This window comes from Stigmatopora argus, chromosome 12 (genome assembly GCF_051989625.1).
Source record: "Stigmatopora argus isolate UIUO_Sarg chromosome 12, RoL_Sarg_1.0, whole genome shotgun sequence".
NCBI classification, from domain to species: domain Eukaryota; kingdom Metazoa; phylum Chordata; class Actinopteri; order Syngnathiformes; family Syngnathidae; genus Stigmatopora; species Stigmatopora argus.
In genome coordinates, this window is record NC_135398.1 from 2,499,297 (window position 1) to 2,517,331 (window position 18,035).

An 18,035-nucleotide genomic window follows, 5' to 3' on the forward strand; every position below is an offset into this window, starting at 1 on the left:
TTTATCAAGCAAACAAAATACTAAAAAATAAAACAAAAATACAACATTGGGGAGAAACTGAGAAAAATACAAATATAAAAATGACTAAAACATATATATATATATATATATATATATATATATATATATATATATATATATATATATATATACATGTTTTAGTCATTTTTATATTTGTATAAATATAAACTGAGAAAAATACAAATATAAAAATGACTAAAACATATATATATATATATAAAATACTAAAAAATAAAACAAGAAACAAGAAACTGAGAAAAATACAAATATTTATATTGTTATATTTGTATTTTTCTCAGTTTCTCCCAATGTTGTATTTTTGTTTTATTTTTTAGTATTTTGTATATATCTAAATATATATATATATATATATATATATATATATATATATATATATATATATATATATATATATATATATATATGTATATATATGTATATATATATATATATGTATAAATAAAGTAAATGCAAAACAATATATAGTATCTGAGAAATGACCAATAACATTAGTCAGAATGTCACAATGATACAATACAAACCTAAAAATGATTTAAAATATATTTTAAAATTATATCTTAAAAAAGAAGAAGAAATATTTAATTTAAGTAGGTATTAATAGTGTCTGTATGTTTTCAATTGGCTTCCACCATCGTTATCCTCATCTTGAAGCGAGCCACAACAGCGATGCTTATCTAACCCCACTCCCCCGAAACCTCGCTCTGTGGTCCGGCCACGGATGCGTCAGTCATTCGGGGAGGTTCCTTCAACCCGGAGGAGGGAGAAGTAGTCGTAGTAGTAGTCAGTAGTTCCACCCACGGGGGGCGAGGAGGAGGACATGAAGGACACGGGGAGCTGCTGATAAACAAACCTCCGCTGAAGCCGACGGTATGTCTACGAAAAATACCATTTTTTTAATTAAAAGATAAAAATGTCCTTTAATGCTGACGTTTGTCATCTTGTCATACCGCCGTACTAGCTAGCGCTGGTTAGCGTCAATGCTAACTGACGTTTTTTCTCCCAGCTGCGAGTGATTCATTTCGGGAAATGAGGTTATTAAATACATTTTTTATTAGACCAGTAAAATGCGTGGAGGTAAGAAGGTAAACAGGAGGAAGTTTATCGCTTGATAACGGTTTTACTCGGTGTGCTTTTATGGTGAAACCGACGTCACCTAAACAGAAGCTAGCCGACGGACGACGACGACTCATTCATTTTGGGCTTCGACTTCCATTAAAACTTCCTTCACTTCATTCTTCTAACATCAGCCAGCAGGACAAAGCTGTTTTTTTCTCAAACCCAGGCATGTTTGCGTCGACGTGTTTTGTTTTATTAGGTGCATAAGTATTTTTATAAGTCGGTATTTTGTATAGTAGTATACGGCATTTATGTGTTTCATACAGACGGAAAAAAATATCCATCCTAGCAGTAAGTAGCCGCTTCCTTATTTTTTTCTTTTAAAAGAAAGTAAATTTTGGGTATTTCGACTTCTCTTTAAAATTGTTTTTTATCCATATTTAGAATGAAGACTCTCTAGTAAGTTATAATTGAATTGAATGCTTTTATTGTTATTATACAAGTATATTGAGTTTTATAGCGTCACCACCAAGTGCACAAATAACAACAACAAACAAACTAATAACTAATCAATGAATAATAAAAAATAAATAAGTAATTAATAAACAACTAGTAACAGAATAAGTAGTCAACAACATAAATAAGCAGGGAAGTAAACAAATAACAGCATGCAAATAAATAAATAAACTAAATAACGATAAAATAATCAATAAATAAGTAATTAATAAACAACTAGTAACAGAATAAGGAGTCAACAACATAAATAAGCAGGGAAGTACACAAATAACAACAGCAAGCAAAGAAAGAAATAATAACTAAGTAAGGATAAAATAATCAATAAATAAGTAATGCACTGATGATTATAAAGTTGTGCATTTTAATTAATTTAAACAAGTAAGCAGTAAAAATATGAGACCTGAGTGGATTCGTATAGTATTTTTAAACTTTTCTAGAGATGGTTAAAAAAACAGATGCATTAATAAATATATAAACATGCTTATGACTTTGAAAAAGTCAGACAAAACATAAAAATGTCTTGGTTAGCATTGATTAATTTGCCAGTGTTCAAAGATTTTATAGTTTTAAGTGAAAATACAACATTTTGCACAATGTTATACAACAATGGAGCAGACTCATTCAAGAAAAGAAAAAAAACAACAGACCTTGTTTTGCTAGGTTTTCTAGTTCCTGTCTTTTTTTTGCATTTGTTCATGTTGGCCTATCGGACTTTGGTATCCAAGAATGTTTTGTCAATAGCAGATTTTGATTTGGATGTTTTGAGTCTGGTGTTTTTTTGGAGTCAAGTCCATCTCTTTCTTTAATTTTGGTAGGTTTCATCCTAGTTTTATTTCACATTCCTGTTGGCTTGATAGGAAATTTGAACTGCGTTTATATGGATCATTTGTTTGAGTCTTTGGTTTTATTTTAGTAGGTTTATACTTCCTGCTTTTGTTATGGGTGGAGAACTGATATTGAGCAATTGTTTTTTTTAGATGAAGACTTTGATCTTGATCTCTCGTGCTTGACGTCGGTCGGTATTTCAATCCTGTTTATGGTGCTTTTACTTTTATTTTGGTGAGTTTCTGCTGTCTGGTTTTGACACTTTTGCCTCATTTGAACTCTTAGACTTCACTTTTTGTCAACAAATGATTTTTAGGTGAAATATAAGCTGCTATCATACTTTAAATTGTGTAATTTAGCAAGATGTAAGACGTAGTGTCTCACTTAAGGGCTTGTCACATTAGTTTCAGTTGATGTAAAGTTGCTTAAATGGTTAATTTTACCCATATCGGTACTGAGAGTTAATATTTGAATAGGGTGCTTCTGCAGTTTGTTTTTTATTTGTCGTCGTTCATTTGCGAATCGCTGTCGGTCTGTCTTTGCCAGTCAGGATTTCCATTCATGGGTCTTGTTGATGGTGTAACCTGAAACTGAAATTAAGGTAATCGGATTCTTGTGTTTATAGTTTGGCTCTCGTTACTTTCCCAAGACAAGCCGATGTTGTTGGAAAGAAAATCAACTGCGCCGTGGCTCATCCAAACACGAACAATTGCGTCGTTGTTTGTCACCATAGGTGTTTTATAGAATTGGATTTTTGTGGGTCTTTCAGTGGTTTTCTACGTGACACTTCTTCAAAGAGAAGCCCTAGCCATAGAAGGCGTTATTACAAAATAAGGGAAATTCTGCTTTGATGTAGACATTCACTTGACTGCAGTTCTGCGCAACACTTAGTTGCCGTAATCTGGCGCAATGGCGGCGAGCCAGGAGGAAAAACAGCTGAGGCGGTTCACAGTTAGCCAACTCTACTATACACTCATTGACTGAAACCGCCGTCACACAGTCGATGGACTCATGCCTACTTAAAACCGACACCACAATCAACGACTTCACTCGGTAAAAACCAATACTTTCACAGATAGGTATGTGTCAAAATTATTTTTTCCCTTGAACTGGGTCTTTTGCAGTAATCCCTCGATTATCGCGGTTAATGTAGACCAGACATGGCCGCGATAAACGAAAAACTCGAAGTAGGGTTACCCCCAATGTTCCCCTCTAATTTTTTGTTTGTCTGGGCAGAAAGACAACCTCCCTGAGCACACGGAGTACCGGTGTGAGCAACATCATTGCTCGCTATGGGCACACACCAGTATCACACCTGCTTATGGCAGGTGTATGTCTACTACACATAAATGATTTAGTAATAATAAAATGTAATGATTAATATCTATGAATGGGCGGCCCGGCGGATGAGTGGTTCGCTCGTCGGCCTCACAGCTAAAAAAAAAAGATCTTATTTTGTGCGCTCCATATGATTTGCTGTGCGTAGAGAAGACGAAAGTAATGCGCAATTTTGCACGAGCACATCTTAGAGGGAATAATATTTTTTTATTTTTTTACTTAAGTACTGAGTGGATTCCGCTAGAGTTTCAGTGTGGATTTTCACATTTTTTATGAACTTACAAAAAAAAAAATCAAAAAAAATTCCCCTAGAAGAAAATCTGCGATGTAGTGAAGCCGTGAAAGTTGAAGCCGCGATATTTGAGGGATTACTGTACTGGTAATAATAATTGAAATTTGCAGAAGAATGGTGTAAGAATATTGTCGCATGATTTCCTAATAATTTCTGTATTGTCATCAAAGAGTTAACTCATTTGAAATGTATTAAGACCACATGAATTTATGAATACGTAGTTATTTGTATACAATCTCAATTGCTTTCCATGGGAAAAAGGATACGAAAAAGTGGACTTAATTGTGTTAACTTGTTCAATAAACTGCTCATTTCAGTATGCTTTATTGGTATGTAAACAGAATAATCCCTTTAAGGATTAAACCGTTTATTTTTTACAGTACTTACCTTGTATTTGCCGTCACACGTTTCGGATATAGATGAATTAATGCGTCACGGTAACTCTGAGCCATTGTACCAATTTACGTAACAATTTCGGTCCAAATTGGCATGCAACAAAAAGCCACAAACTTCCTGACGAGTCACAATAACAAGCAGACGCAGCAACGATCATATCGCACACGTGACAGCGTGTGCAGAAACGTCACCCCGCAGAGTACACCTTGTTATCAGAGCGAAAAACACCGCCAAGCTAGCGTGACCTTATCAGCCATCTGCGCCTTCAAGCTATCATCTCATTGGTCCAACTCTGAGGATCCTGAGGAAAAAAAAGGGGAAGTTATAAAATTTACGACAGTGTTTCACAACAGCTAACGAGTTGATAAGGGTTAATTAAAGGGTTGGTTTAACTTACATAATAATTGTGCGGTGGTCATGGTGGTTTGTCATGAGGTCTTGCACTTTTTTTTGGTGTAAATTTAGTATATTGAAGTCATATTTGGAGAAAACAAAATAAAATAAAATTATCCGATTAAAAATATTGAATTACTTATTTTTTTAACTTGTTCAGGGTCCACAAACATCAGCTTTTGGTGTCATTAGGTCAGTGAAAAATTTGATTTTTGAATCATTTTGGAGGCTTATGTGATTTCTCCGGATAAAACTTTGATGAGAATAATTATTGTTTATACAGGTGACAGTTTTAAATTAACAGATTTTCAGATAGTGGTGTCCCTTGAGATTTTTTTCAATGCAAAAAGTATGCCAAAGCACCAAAAAGGTTGGGAAACACCGTTCTAGACGAACCAGCTTCCTCGTGCTTTGTTTTTAAAGTTTTTTTTACGTTGTGGCATTGTGTAATTATTGATACTATGCTTTCAGGTGGACACTATGAACTACGTGGGTCAGCTGGCCGGGCAGGTGCTGGTCACCGTCAAGGAGCTGTACAAGGGAATTAATCAGGCAACGTTGTCGGGATGTATCGACGTCGTGGTTGTCCGCCAGCGGGACGGCACTTACCAGTGTTCACCCTTCCATGTGCGTTTCGGCAAATTGGGCGTGCTGCGCTCCAAAGAGAAAGTGGTGAGATCCCTACAAGATTTTCTTCTTCTTGTGAGTTGTGTGATCAAGTGCGCTTAATTTCCCATCCGCAATCTCATTCGTTAATTTGCCCGCTGCCGTCAAAACAGCGCCTGAAATGGCAGCACATGAGGTCATTAGGAACCTTAAAATGCTCCAAAACCAACAGGAAATCACCTGAAAATGCCCCAAAATCAGCATGGACCAACAAACGAACAAGAAGAATCCCGAAATGTCCCCCAAAATCAATAGAAAATTATCCAAAATAGACAGTAAGTGACCTAGCAGTACCCTAAAATGGAAGTGAAAAACAAAATAAGTGACCCAAAATGAACTATTTGCCTATCATTGACAATGATAGATGTCCAATGGCTGTCGATGGTGATCTTCTAGTGCCATTGATGGAGGTACTTTCTCACTAGCTCCCTGGAATACTGATGGACTGGTAGGGATGAATGAATGAGCCGTCTCCATAGCAACAAGCACTACAACTTGGATGGGTGGTTAGGAGAGGAAACCGCGGGTGGGAAAAAGGCCGCCTGCGGTTCAGGGCTGTTATGCAACCAACCGGCTTGCAAAATGTCATATCAGACGCAAACAAAATAATAACAATATTGAGTGGATCAGTCTACGTGCAGAGTGTCGACTACTTGAACGCGGTGGGCTGTCACCCACTTAGAACATTTAATGAGGACAGACGGTGAGTCTTTGTCATTAGTTAATTAGGAGTTAGCGCCTGCTGTCTTCCCTCGTCGCGCTTTCATTCCCGCAAAGCTTCCTGGAAGCCAGAAATGAAATCTTGTAACTGCTGAGCGAGCAGGCAGGATGTTGTGTCAAAGACAAAGCAGGTCAATGGTCAAGTACGGTCAAGAGCTGTCACCGGTTTCTTGCCCGACGGGTCTTAAAAAAAGATGAGCTTGTGGGAAACCTTCAAAATAAAGTTCCTGACTATTTTTTATTTTTTTTTCATCCAGATTGACATTGAAGTAAATGGAGAGGCTGTGGAGTTGCAAATGAAACTCGGCGATAACGGCGAAGCCTTTTTCGTTCAGGAAACCGAGCAGCAGAATGTAAGTATGAAAAGATAATAATTAGAGTATTCATTTTTCTGACATGTATTTACTTACTATACTGCACATATTAGGATTTTTGTGTGCAAATAATTCGATCTCCAGATTATCTCATTTCATTCAAGCTCGGAGTATTAACATATTGAAACACAGTAGCCCAGAACTGCAAAGAAATTCATGAATTTGTTTCCATTTAATTAATTGTGTTTTTTCAAAAAAGTACTGTTCTGTTTTATTTTTTAGCATTACTGATGTCTTATTTGGCAGCATTTTTCTACATTTTTTGGCAGATTGTCCCAGCCCACCTGGCCACATCCCCCATCCCGACAGAGAGCCACCTTTTCTGGATCTCCGAGGTGGAGGGCCGGCCCGTGAAAGGCTTGGAAGACGACGACCAGGAAGATTTGCCTGCGCCCGCCACCGTGTCGACGAAAAAGAAGAAAAGAAGGCGGAAAAAGCACAAAGGAGACCCCCGCAGAGAAGAACTGACTCCGCCTATGTCGGCCCCTCCCGCCGTCGCTGCTAACGTCCCCGCTGCTAACGTCCCCACTGCTACTCCAAACGAGGACATATTTGAAATGGACTTGAGTTCCGATGAAGATATTGCAGTACCACACGTGTCCAGATCACCCTCGACTTCCACAATACGCGACGTTGACCCCAGACTCCCCGCGGCCAGACACAACCTGGATGGTTACGCGTTGTCCGATGGTGACTGGGCAACAAATGACAGGTTGGTTTTTGCTAGTTAGCAAGGATTTATAGCGCATATATTGGAATGCACTGTAGTCCATTGCTAACCGACTGTGAACTACGCAAGCTAGCCTGTAACTCCATTGTTTGTCAACAGCGTTGTTGATTGAGGGAGAAGTATAAATATATAGTTTCTGATTCCTAAGAAACACTTAATAACCTTTTTTAAAAAAAAAAACCTTTAAGTGGCAGATAAACGGCTTGACTATGATTACATATACGCTTTGCCCTTCTAAATCTGAAGCTAGTCTTGACTACAAAATGGACAAAAACGACCGTTTTACATAGACAAGATGGAATTAGCATGGCCAGAGCATTATTCTGAACTGTTGTCAAACTATTAGGTCCACCTGAAAATTCTGATTCCTATTTTATATTTCTCTGTACATTTTAGCCATGGCTTATCACAGGCCTTTTCACCAAAGAGCGATTCTGAACTGTTGGTGAGACCTTCCGAGACGTTACTGCGAGCCGAGTCACACATGCAGTGGACATGGGGAGAGTTTCCAGAAACGACAAGGGTAGAAGATCAACCTTCCAAACCATTTTATGGCCATATTTAACCTTCCTCAGGCATTGATTTTTTTCCCTCTTTCTGCTCCTGTCTCAATATCCAGGTGATTAAAAAAGACAAGTCAGAGCTCCTTAAAACGGTGACCATCACGCCCTCGGAGAACACCCATTTCCGCGTCATACTCAGCACTGAGGCCATGGAGAACGACGGCGAAACAGATGACGGCAGCCACCTAGCGTGCGCCATCGTCAAGCCCGAGCCACGCACGCTGACGAGCACCGACACGACTGTCTGTCAGTCTTCTATCGCTCTCACGGAGCCTGTGGACATGCTCCCGTACAACGTGGTCACCTCCACCCCGGCTAACAGCCAGCAGAATGACTCTCCTTCAAAGAAGAAAGGTAGGCCAATTGAGCCATTTTCTCATTTCATTTTCACCTTTTCCTGGAGGTGACTAAGAAATTATATGAAAACGATCCAAGTTACGAAATCTCCCAAAAAGTAAATGCATTTCCTTATCTATTATTTTATTTTGAATTCCCCTTATTAAACGATTAGAAACTACAAATGCAATGTGGCACATATTTTCACATACACACACACATAGGGCACACGGAAAAGTCTAAAATGTACTACAAAGTGGATGGCTTTCAGCCCTGGTAGAGTGAGCTCTTGCCGCTATCTGGCGGCGCAGGGAACATTTTCATATGCTTTATTTATTTTAGGACATTAATAAATAATTTCCTTATTTTCTCTTATTTTTGTGTGCTTCCTCACATCTTTCATGCAAAATCTGGACAATTTTAAAGGGTCTAGTTGGTAGTTGTGTGAGGACCGTGGAATGAATTCAAGAATTTACATATAAAGTACACCTTTACTTACAAAATTTTCAAGTTACGGGAAAAAGTCTTAAAACCAGTTAATTTTGTAAGTAGAGGTATGACTATTACATTTCCCCTAAAAAATGCCTCTAATTCCCTACATTTAAAACTTTATGTACTGATATTGCATTATAGACTCAAGGCCAGAATTAAATTACAATATTTCCGCTAACAGTAAGGTGAGAGTAAATTTACATTAAATCTCAAATTTTTAAAAATGTTTTTATTTTAAGGCGATATATCGCAACCCTTTTTCTAACCTGGCTTCTAATTTTCTTTTGGAATACAGGTGTGCCAAAGAGAAGCCAACATCAGGGTCCTGAGGACATCTACCTGGACGACCTAAATGCACTTGAGCCCGATGTCGCTGCTAGATATTTTCCCAAGAGGTAGCACGACCGGCAATGTGAGAAGCAACGCGGGGTTTTTAACTCGCGCATTCTCAACGCAGCGAGGCGGAGGCAGCCGCAAAGCACTGGATGGAAACGGAGATTCGCTCAGGTTCGCAGTCACCGCAGTCGGTCGGCAGCGCCGCGGCCGACAGCGGCACCGAGTGTCTTTCCGATTCGGCCGGCGACCTCCCAGACGTCACGCTGTCGCTGTGCGGAGGCCTTACGGAGAATGCGGAGATATCCAAAGGTGCTGCAAGTCTGCTTTGGTTGTCATAGCGATAAAGCCACTTTGGGGTTTGCACTAGATAAGGCGGGCTGAGGATCGACAGGTCAGAACTGCTCCCTCACGAAGGCAGAGTTTAGTGAGACTGTAAAAGCTGTAGTGAGGCATATTTTACTTCAAATGGGCATTCAAAGTTGGGAAAACAATCATTTGACTTTTAGAGTAATCCATTCTTTAGAAAAGTAAGAAAGTGAATTAAATGCGATTACTTGAAAGGCATATTTTACTTCAAATGGGCATTCAAAGTTAGGGAAAACAATCATTTAACTTTAAGAGTAATCCATTGTTTAGAAAAGTAAGATAAAGTGAATTAAATGCGATTACTTGAAAATCGTCCCATCTTCGACGACTATTGGCAGCAATAATATGACAATCTATTTTTGTTCTTGGAAGATGCAACTAAACAATGGCGCTGTCCAAACAATGAAATTCAGTGAGAATATTGACATTGCTTTCTGGAAGATATTTTGGTTTTTGTGTAAAGAATAGAAAAGATGCACTTAAGTGATGACGTATGGCTCTCATAACTGTCATAGCTATTTATAACTTTTTTTTTCTCTCTCCACAGAAAAGTTCATGGAGCACATTATCACCTACAATGAATTTGCCGAAAATCCTGCAATCATAGATAACCCCAACCTTGTTGTAAAGATAGGAAATAGGTATTTATTTTTACATAGTATTGAAAATGTGACTTTTTTCATTAATATAATTGGTTCTCAATATTTTTGGCATGCTCCTAGATATTATAATTGGACTCTTGCTGCACCCTTGATTCTAAGTCTACAAGCCTTTCAGAAGAATTTACCTAAGGTACTAATTGCAAATTATTTTGTATATATTCATATTTGCCGTGCATTTTAAGACTGCTGCGTATGATTTAGGCAACAGAAGAGGCCTGGGTGAAGGAAAAGATGCCAAAGAAGTCAGGCCGCTGGTGGTTCTGGCGAAAAAGGGCGGACAGTGCAGTCAAGCAGGTGTGATGGACCTTTAATTTTTCAATTTAAATACAGTGGTACCTCGACATATGATCTTAATTCGTTCCGGGACTGAGATCGTATGTCGAGCTTTTCGTAACTCGAGCGGACGTTTCCCATTGAAATGAACCCAAAACAAATCGTTTTCCGGGTTAGCGGTTTGCCACGCCTCCACCCTCACGTTCACTATCGATGGGCTGTTTGCTGTTGTATCCCCTTCAAAATATTTGGAAAATGATGCACACAACTGTCCTCACAATAGGATAACGCACAACAAGAAGTAGTCTTGAATGAGCGATCGCGGGAGCTAACAGGCTAAGCAAGGAATAACAGCCTACCCACGTATTGATTGTGGGTAATGAAATTTTATTCTGAGGAAGGGTGCTATTGGCTATCGGTGTTGTGTCCACGAGAATACTTTATTACCCAGAAAGCCCTCTTTTTGCCCACGCATGCGCGTTGTGTGTTTTCTGGTCCATGAGTAGGAGAAACTCGTCTGAATAAATCGTTCAGTGCTCGCTTTTTTTTCTCATTGCAGTCTGAGACTAAGCTTGAAGCCAAGGAGGAATCTCAGTCAGGGGAGGAAGGAATTGGCATGACACAGGAAAATCTCAATTTATTGTAAGTGTTCGAGGAGAATTACACACGATGGCGATAAATTTAACAAAGCTTTTTTTTATAGGACGAAAGGCCATGACTCGTCCAGTGACGAAGAGGGCAAAGAGGTGAGCGCCGTGTCGTGTCACGAGAGACACCAGCCGAGTGACGGTCTGCAGCACTCGGGTGGGCACACCTACCGGAAGTCGCTACGGCTCTCCTCTGATCAAATCGTGAGTGCCCGTATAAACAAACATATAAAAAGACATTTCCTAAATACGGGATGAAATAAAGTCCTAACCTAACCTAACCTAAACCACAGTTGATGTGTAAGCAAATCGGTTCAAGACTTGTACATGCTATTATTTACTATTATTTATTATTATTACTATATTTTACCTAGGTCTACAATGTCTTGCGTGTCTTGTATCTGTCTTGCTACTGCAACCAAGAAATTTCCCAAATACGGGATGAAATAAAGTTCTAACCTAACCTAAACGGCGTTACACGCGTATTGAACAAAGTGGAATAAGGCGGAAAAGAAACAAGAAACGGCAAGATGGAGATGGAGCACAGGGTTTTAATTCATTTGTCAGGTTCCAGCCCCATCTGCTGTTTGCAATTGGTGCTTGCCCTTTTCAAGGATAAAAAAGATTTGATTTACTAAATTGGGTGTCATTTAATAATAATAATTTTCATTGTCTGATTATGAGTATTAACTTTGGAAATTGTGAATATTATTTAATGGGTCTCCCGTATTTTTCCGCTGGTTCTCCCAGGCCAGCTTGAAACTGAAGGAGGGACCCAACGACGTGACATTCAGCATCACCACGCAGTACCAAGGCACGTGTCGCTGCGAGGGCACCATCTATCTGTGGAACTGGGATGACAAAGTCATCATCTCAGACATCGATGGAACCATCACCAAGTAGGCTCCAGATCTTTCACAGGCATCTCCTCACTGACAGCTAATCGGGGTCTACTCTAGTAGATTAACCTGGCACACCAGATTGATTGTTCCAGATGTAGCACACATAGCAATCTGGTAGAGATCCAATCGAAAATTCATTTATTTTCAATCCCAGGTAGTTATACTTTAGCACATGTCAATTTTTCCCATTGAAAACACTGGCCTTTTTTGGATTGGATTGGATAACTTTATTCATCCCGTATTTGGGAAATTGCACCCCAATTTGAACTCTCTGAAAGCATCAGTTTCGTATTTGCGAATGTGACCACACAATTACAAAAAGCTTCTCGCGTGACAGTCGTTTTTAAGACGAAGGCAATTATCCGCCAAAATGTTTCGTTCCATTTTCCAGGATAACTTGAATAGGCCAAGATGACACGTTAACCCCCACAAAATAGCGCTCGTATCTTCTCATTTTAATAAGATGTCTATTTACGTGTTCAGTTTTTAATTAGCTCGCAGCTCACCTCCGACGTTTCGCCGACGTCGCCTTCGGTTCCCCGAGTTCCGCTCGCCGAGGGCGCGTAGATACATAAAACGAGCCTGATTGACTTCATCTTATTATCCGCCGTGACCCCGCGGGAGACCCGTGACATGGGGCTTCTGTTAGTGTGGCGCTCACAGAGCTCCATAATGAGCTCATTTACATTTAGGCACTTCCCCACGCGCAACTCATTTTTCTTTATAGCTTCTCTGGCTGATGGTTGTTTCACTTTTTGCTGTTCTTTCCAGGTCTGACGTGTTTGGACAGATCCTTCCGCAACTTGGGAAAGACTGGACCCACCAGGGGATCGCCAAGCTTTACCACTCCGTAGCCGAGTAAGCACAAAATGACGATTGATGACAGCGGAAGGGGAATCTGGGTTTGCTTCCAGTCCCATGCTGCAGTTTGCCGTGATTACCGTATTTTCTCGTATACTTGTCGCTAAAAAAAGATGACTGAATCGAGGGTCCGGCTTATATGCGCACAAATTAGACTTGACATGCGCGCAGTGCCATAACGCAAGACAATGTGGCCAATATGGTCATTTATTCTAAAATGGAGAAAAGATAAACAGATAAAATGCTAAAAAATATATATATTTTGACGTCTATGAATAACATTCAATTAAAAAAAACGTATTTTGCATAAAACGTAAAAAAAAACGTACTTATTGTGCCTGCCATTGCTCGCTCAGGGCGCCGCTAGGGGGCCTAGGGATGACAAACTAGAACGCTATGAACACACTGTACTGGTCACAGGACTTCCTTTTTTAATTTGTCTACGTGCAGGCAACACCCTTTCGGAATGTGTGCAATCCAGCAATCGATTTATACAGTATCTCAGAAATACCACGTGCAATCATTTTTCTTAAGATTTTTCCCTTCAAAGTAAAACATTTGCACTCCCTATTAAATTACTAACAAAATGTGTAGTAAGGCTGAAGGACACAAAACCACGTGGAATACATTTTCCGTGCAGAACAGACAGCTAAACACTTTTTTATTTTATTTTTTTAGCTGACATTTCTTCTTGCGCATCACTGCTGGAGTTAATTCCTTGTAAACTCGGCCCCCAAAAACTCACAGATGAATATGGTGGTGAAAATTGTGAATCAGGGGGCGGCTTATACGCGAGAAATTATACAATTCAACGATTTTAAGGCAATTTTATGGGTGAGGCTTATACGTTGAGTCGGCTAATATGCGAGAAAATACGGTATGCTAAAACATTTATGAACGAGCTTAACACGCGGCATTTACTCTGTTATATTTTTAAGAAAGTGTTCCCAGATGCCACAAAGAATGCTTTCTGACAAAATATACCGAAAACAACACTTAAATCATTCAGTCACTTTGAAGGCATATGACTTTGTTTGCCGCATTTTCTATGCAAGCAAACAAATGTATGCATTTATTTGGATCTGCGTCAGCTCTCTGAAGATTCCTACCACTTTCTTCATGCTGCGTTTTGCGCTGATCTAATTAGACTTCTATTCTTAGCACCTTCCCACTTTGTCTCCTTCCGTTCACGTTGACAGAAACGGCTACAAGTTCCTGTACTGCTCGGCCCGCGCCATCGGCATGGCGGACATGACGCGGGGGTACCTCCAGTGGGTCAACGATGGTGGCACCATCTTGCCTCGTGGGCCCCTCATGCTGTCCCCCAGTAGCCTCTTCTCTGCCTTCCACAGGTAAAAACACTCAGACATACGCAGAATCGGTTTGCGTGTATTCTTCAGGTTGGAAATGTTGTGTTTTAACAAGATAGCGGGAGCACCAAGGATATTTTGTGTGCTGTCGATTGGTCGCTGGTCTTTTGGTCGCCCCGACCGCGACAACGGGCGACCAAAAGACCGACGACCAAAAGACCGGCGACAAAACAAGGTAAAACAACACGGTCTACGCATCAATCAAAGCCAACAATGGCCATGAGCAGTTTCACTGAGCCGACGTGTGAGTGTAGAAGAGTTTGTATGTACACGTGTTGTCCCTTTAAGAAGCGACGTCAGTCAGGGTCTTAAGTTCTCCAACAAAAAACAATAAAAGTCCAGGAAATTTGAAGCTTTTCTTTAGCCTAATAATTAATAGGGCATTAAGTATGAATAAATAGTAATTCGCTGTTTGTATTTAGGAAATTTCAGCAACGATTTAAATGGTAATTATTACTTACCTTCCGGGCGACCAAAAGACCGGCGACCAATCGACCGTGTACCGGATATTTTATTTTGTTTTCATTTTTATTGGCTATCGGTTGCATTTTTGCTCCTGACCAGCTCAGATTGAGAAACTCCACTTTCATACAATTTAAGAAAGCCAGTTTTATTGAATCTCTATCCAATTTTTTTGTATGCACCCTGGAACCTGCAAAATTCGGATGACCCATCTTTGATTTATCACAGGGTTAAACACCAAAGCCCTCTGTTGACATTTGTCCCAAGTGTACAATGCGTTGTTCTAAACACAGCTCTGTATTATAGTATTTTCACTTTAATTACACCGGACGAAAGCGGGCGTTGTCTCCTGTATTTCCCGCTGTCGTCGTCGTCGTCGTCGTCTCCGCTCGTAACCACAGCAACGTCCAAGGCTTTGCCAACTGCATCGGTCATAATAGCCCTTCATTGCGTTTGCACTGGCCCAAGGAATTTTTTTTGCAACGTATTGCGCCCATCAAACGGGAAGCTATAATCATCCCTGTTTTGTTTTTTTGTTTTTTTCCAGGGAGGTTATAGAGAAGAAGCCCGAGATTTTTAAGATCCAATGCCTGACCGACATCAAGAACCTGTTCCTGTACAACAAACAGCCGTTCCACGCCGCCTTTGGCAACCGAGCCAACGTGAGTCTTCACCAGACATAAACAATAGACGTCATGTGATCTCACGCAGACAACATCTTCATCTGCACCAGCGAATGATTTTCATCTCTCCTGAGATGAAATGACACGCGAGTCATGATGTGTCATCTTGACACGTGCAAAACAGCAGATACTTGGCAACCGCTTGTTAGTATTATATAATCAAATCAAGAGCTCATTTTTAGAACCATTTATTTCTGGTGCATTTATAAACTTAAAGCAAAGGATTTTTGAACATTTTTGAACACATTAACTACACGTTTTGTTTTTCAGTCCAATTTTACAATGCAATCAACAACTTCAGTATGTTTTTTTGCAGGATGTGTTCGCATACAAGGAAGTGGGAGTTCCCGTTTGCCGGATTTTCACCGTCAACCCAAAGGGAGAGCTCATCCAGGAACAGACCAAGGGCAACAAGTCCTCGTACGTACACCAGTTAACTTTTTAGCTTTTTCCCCCTAATGAATATATTATTTTTCTTGTTTTTACAATAATATCAACAGAACTACACTATCCAAACAAATCTCCGTTATGTTATTTCTTGGCTGACAAGATATTTCCTCTCATCACATGCCACTTAACTTTTAATAATAACATCCTCCGGCCATGAAATAAATAAAAAAAATAACCGGTGGAATCTGGTTGTGGTGCAGTTATGGCAGATTGAGCGAGTTGGTGGAGCACGTGTTCCCGTTGCTGAGCAAGGAACAGAACGAGGCCTTCGTCATGCCCGAGTTCAGCTCCTTCTGCTTCTGGAGGCAACCCATTCTCGCCGTGGACCCCGAGGACCTGCTTTGAAAAGCCGCTCAGGTACTCGCGGTGGACAAGACGCGTAACGGACGCACTCAAATAGGTTTCCTGGAAGATACGAAGGTTTTTGATTGCTTCTTTTCTCGGCCCCGTAGACAAAAAAAGAGAGACACTCGAGAGAGGCTTGCTTTCGCCAAAACAAAACGCACGCAGCCTTTGACTTAATTCACTTCTACGGTTGCCGTTCAGCGCAAATGACACGCGTTCAGTATTCATGGTCATTCTTCCCGTTTCCCAACACGAAGCAGCTACTCCTCACACGGAATCATTTGACTTCATCTCAGATAGGACAATACTATATAAGGATATAACACTCGTATTTAAGGCACCAGTTCTGCTGAATCATCATTATTATTGTTATTTATGATCATTAGTCATTTGTTTTTAAGTTATTGCTGCTCGTGATGCCTTTTGCTTCGTCTTGAGTCCTGAAGAGCCTCAAAGCTGTTGGACAGCATTAGCACTCGATGCTAACAGCTAGCCTTTTTTGTTGTTGTCGTTTTTGGAGGACGATAACTTTAACAATCACCATTTTTTTTAAAGGTACGCTCACATTTTTCCTCAGCATTTAGGATATTTCACTTTATTTTTTTTTGCATTTTCATGAAGATTTGTTGGAAGTATGAGCGGCAAACTTCAACGTCAGCGCGCACACTGAAATCGTCCAAGTTTTCTACAAAAAAATGACGCAGGAGCGGTGTTACTTGATGATCCAAACGCACTTGGTCTTATAGCTGCTTTGCACACTTGACTAAAGAAACAAAAGCCAGGAGTTGTGGTTTGATTTCATACAAAATTGCTGTGTATTTAGGAGGCTGGCTAGCATATGTGCTAAGCTAAGCTATTGTGCTGGCGTGAGCGATGGAGCTCGAACTTAAAATATTTAAAAAAATCGGAAGAACTGTTATTAAAAGCACAGCAAACTGCTCATTGGATGTAAATAGGCAAAGTTTTTCAAAGAAAAGCTGGACTCGAACCTTGATCCACATCAACATGAAGGAAATATTTATACTGTGATAGTCTCTTACAGAAAAAAAATACTTGAGCAATTGTACTATTAAGCTGTTGCGATTTCTTTGCTATTATTTTATAAGACAAACTTAAATCCCCAGTCCTGCGATTTAACTAATTCATTAGCCATCAAAGTCCGTTAAATATTTGATAAACAGCGATAATTGTTTACACTGTGTAGCATTCGGTGATAAAATGTCCAATATCCACTTCTGTTTGGGTTCCGATGTGGAAAAATAAGACACTTAAATTGTTTTTTTGTTGTCGTCGTCGCCCATTTCGTTAAAACAAAACAAAGTGGAGAAGAGCTTTACGCGTACATTGTTGCGAGTTAAAACCGAACAATTAAAAACGATAAATTTGAGAGAGAAAATAGCAGGACTTTAAGCACAAACGATTCTGTCAGTCAGTATCGGTCGTCATTATTGCATCAACGGTTGATTCATGTTTGTTTTCTGGTTAGTGATTGAAAAAAGAAAAAAAATCCATTCTTTCTGTGAAAGTAAAACATCTTGTGTGGACAGTGCACACGTCACCCTTAGAAACACCCCGCCCGAACATGTCTTTGTTATATTTTACTATTAAAAGATCCAGTTTCAAGAAAAGGCAGATTACTTTTTTTTTTTTTTGCTGCTGCTTTTTTTTTTTTTGCTGCTGCTTATTTTTTGTTTTTGGGTAATTTCTTCAAAACTGAATGATGTTTGCTTATGTGTGGCCCACCCACACAAACACCACAAAGAGGCCATTGTAGATCCAAATGTGGTTTTAAAAGGACACATTGTAAAGAGGAAATATTTAGAAAAAAAAAAAAAATCAGCCTAATGACGCTTCGCTATTGTGGCCGTCACGGTTTTTGTTTGTATTCAATAAAGTTCCCTGAAAATACAAAAAAAATGTTTGTGTTTAAACTCCAGAG

The 18,035-nt window shown here is 39.6% G+C and overlaps 1 protein-coding gene across 4 annotated transcripts; it reads left to right on the forward strand.

The window, feature by feature from the left end:
• Nucleotides 1-786: 786 nt before the first annotated feature.
• lpin2 (lipin 2) lies at nucleotides 787-18,013 on the forward strand. 4 transcript variants are annotated; one of them, XM_077614308.1, is made up of 19 exons: nucleotides 787-909; nucleotides 5,330-5,530; nucleotides 6,502-6,597; nucleotides 6,888-7,330; nucleotides 7,745-7,871; nucleotides 7,968-8,265; nucleotides 9,035-9,134; nucleotides 9,197-9,384; nucleotides 9,989-10,082; nucleotides 10,164-10,233; nucleotides 10,305-10,397; nucleotides 10,936-11,018; nucleotides 11,080-11,227; nucleotides 11,774-11,922; nucleotides 12,697-12,783; nucleotides 13,986-14,138; nucleotides 15,166-15,280; nucleotides 15,618-15,721; nucleotides 15,952-18,013. In XM_077614308.1, exons 2-19 carry the CDS (start codon nucleotides 5,339-5,341, stop codon nucleotides 16,094-16,096), a joined length of 2,685 nt encoding a protein of 894 aa, XP_077470434.1. In that variant the 5' UTR covers nucleotides 787-909; nucleotides 5,330-5,338; the 3' UTR covers nucleotides 16,097-18,013. The 4 variants fall into 4 exon arrangements, with proteins under 4 accessions (XP_077470434.1, XP_077470437.1, XP_077470436.1 ...); XM_077614311.1 differs by lacking the exon at nucleotides 787-909 and adding an exon at nucleotides 2,401-2,425; XM_077614310.1 differs by lacking the exon at nucleotides 787-909 and adding an exon at nucleotides 2,563-2,673.
• Nucleotides 18,014-18,035: the final 22 nt, after the last annotated feature.

Excerpts from the sequence above, each read along its gene's own strand:
- lpin2 (XM_077614308.1), top strand. The coding sequence starts at position 5,339 with ATGAACTACGTGGGTCAGCTGGCCGGGCAGGTGCTGGTCACCGTCAAG. Across the intron at positions 6,598-6,887 it reads AGGAAACCGAGCAGCAGAAT|ATTGTCCCAGCCCACCTGGC; the intron begins GTAAGTATGAAA and ends ATTTTTTGGCAG. Across the intron at positions 9,135-9,196 it reads GCTAGATATTTTCCCAAGAG|CGAGGCGGAGGCAGCCGCAA; the intron begins GTAGCACGACCG and ends TTCTCAACGCAG.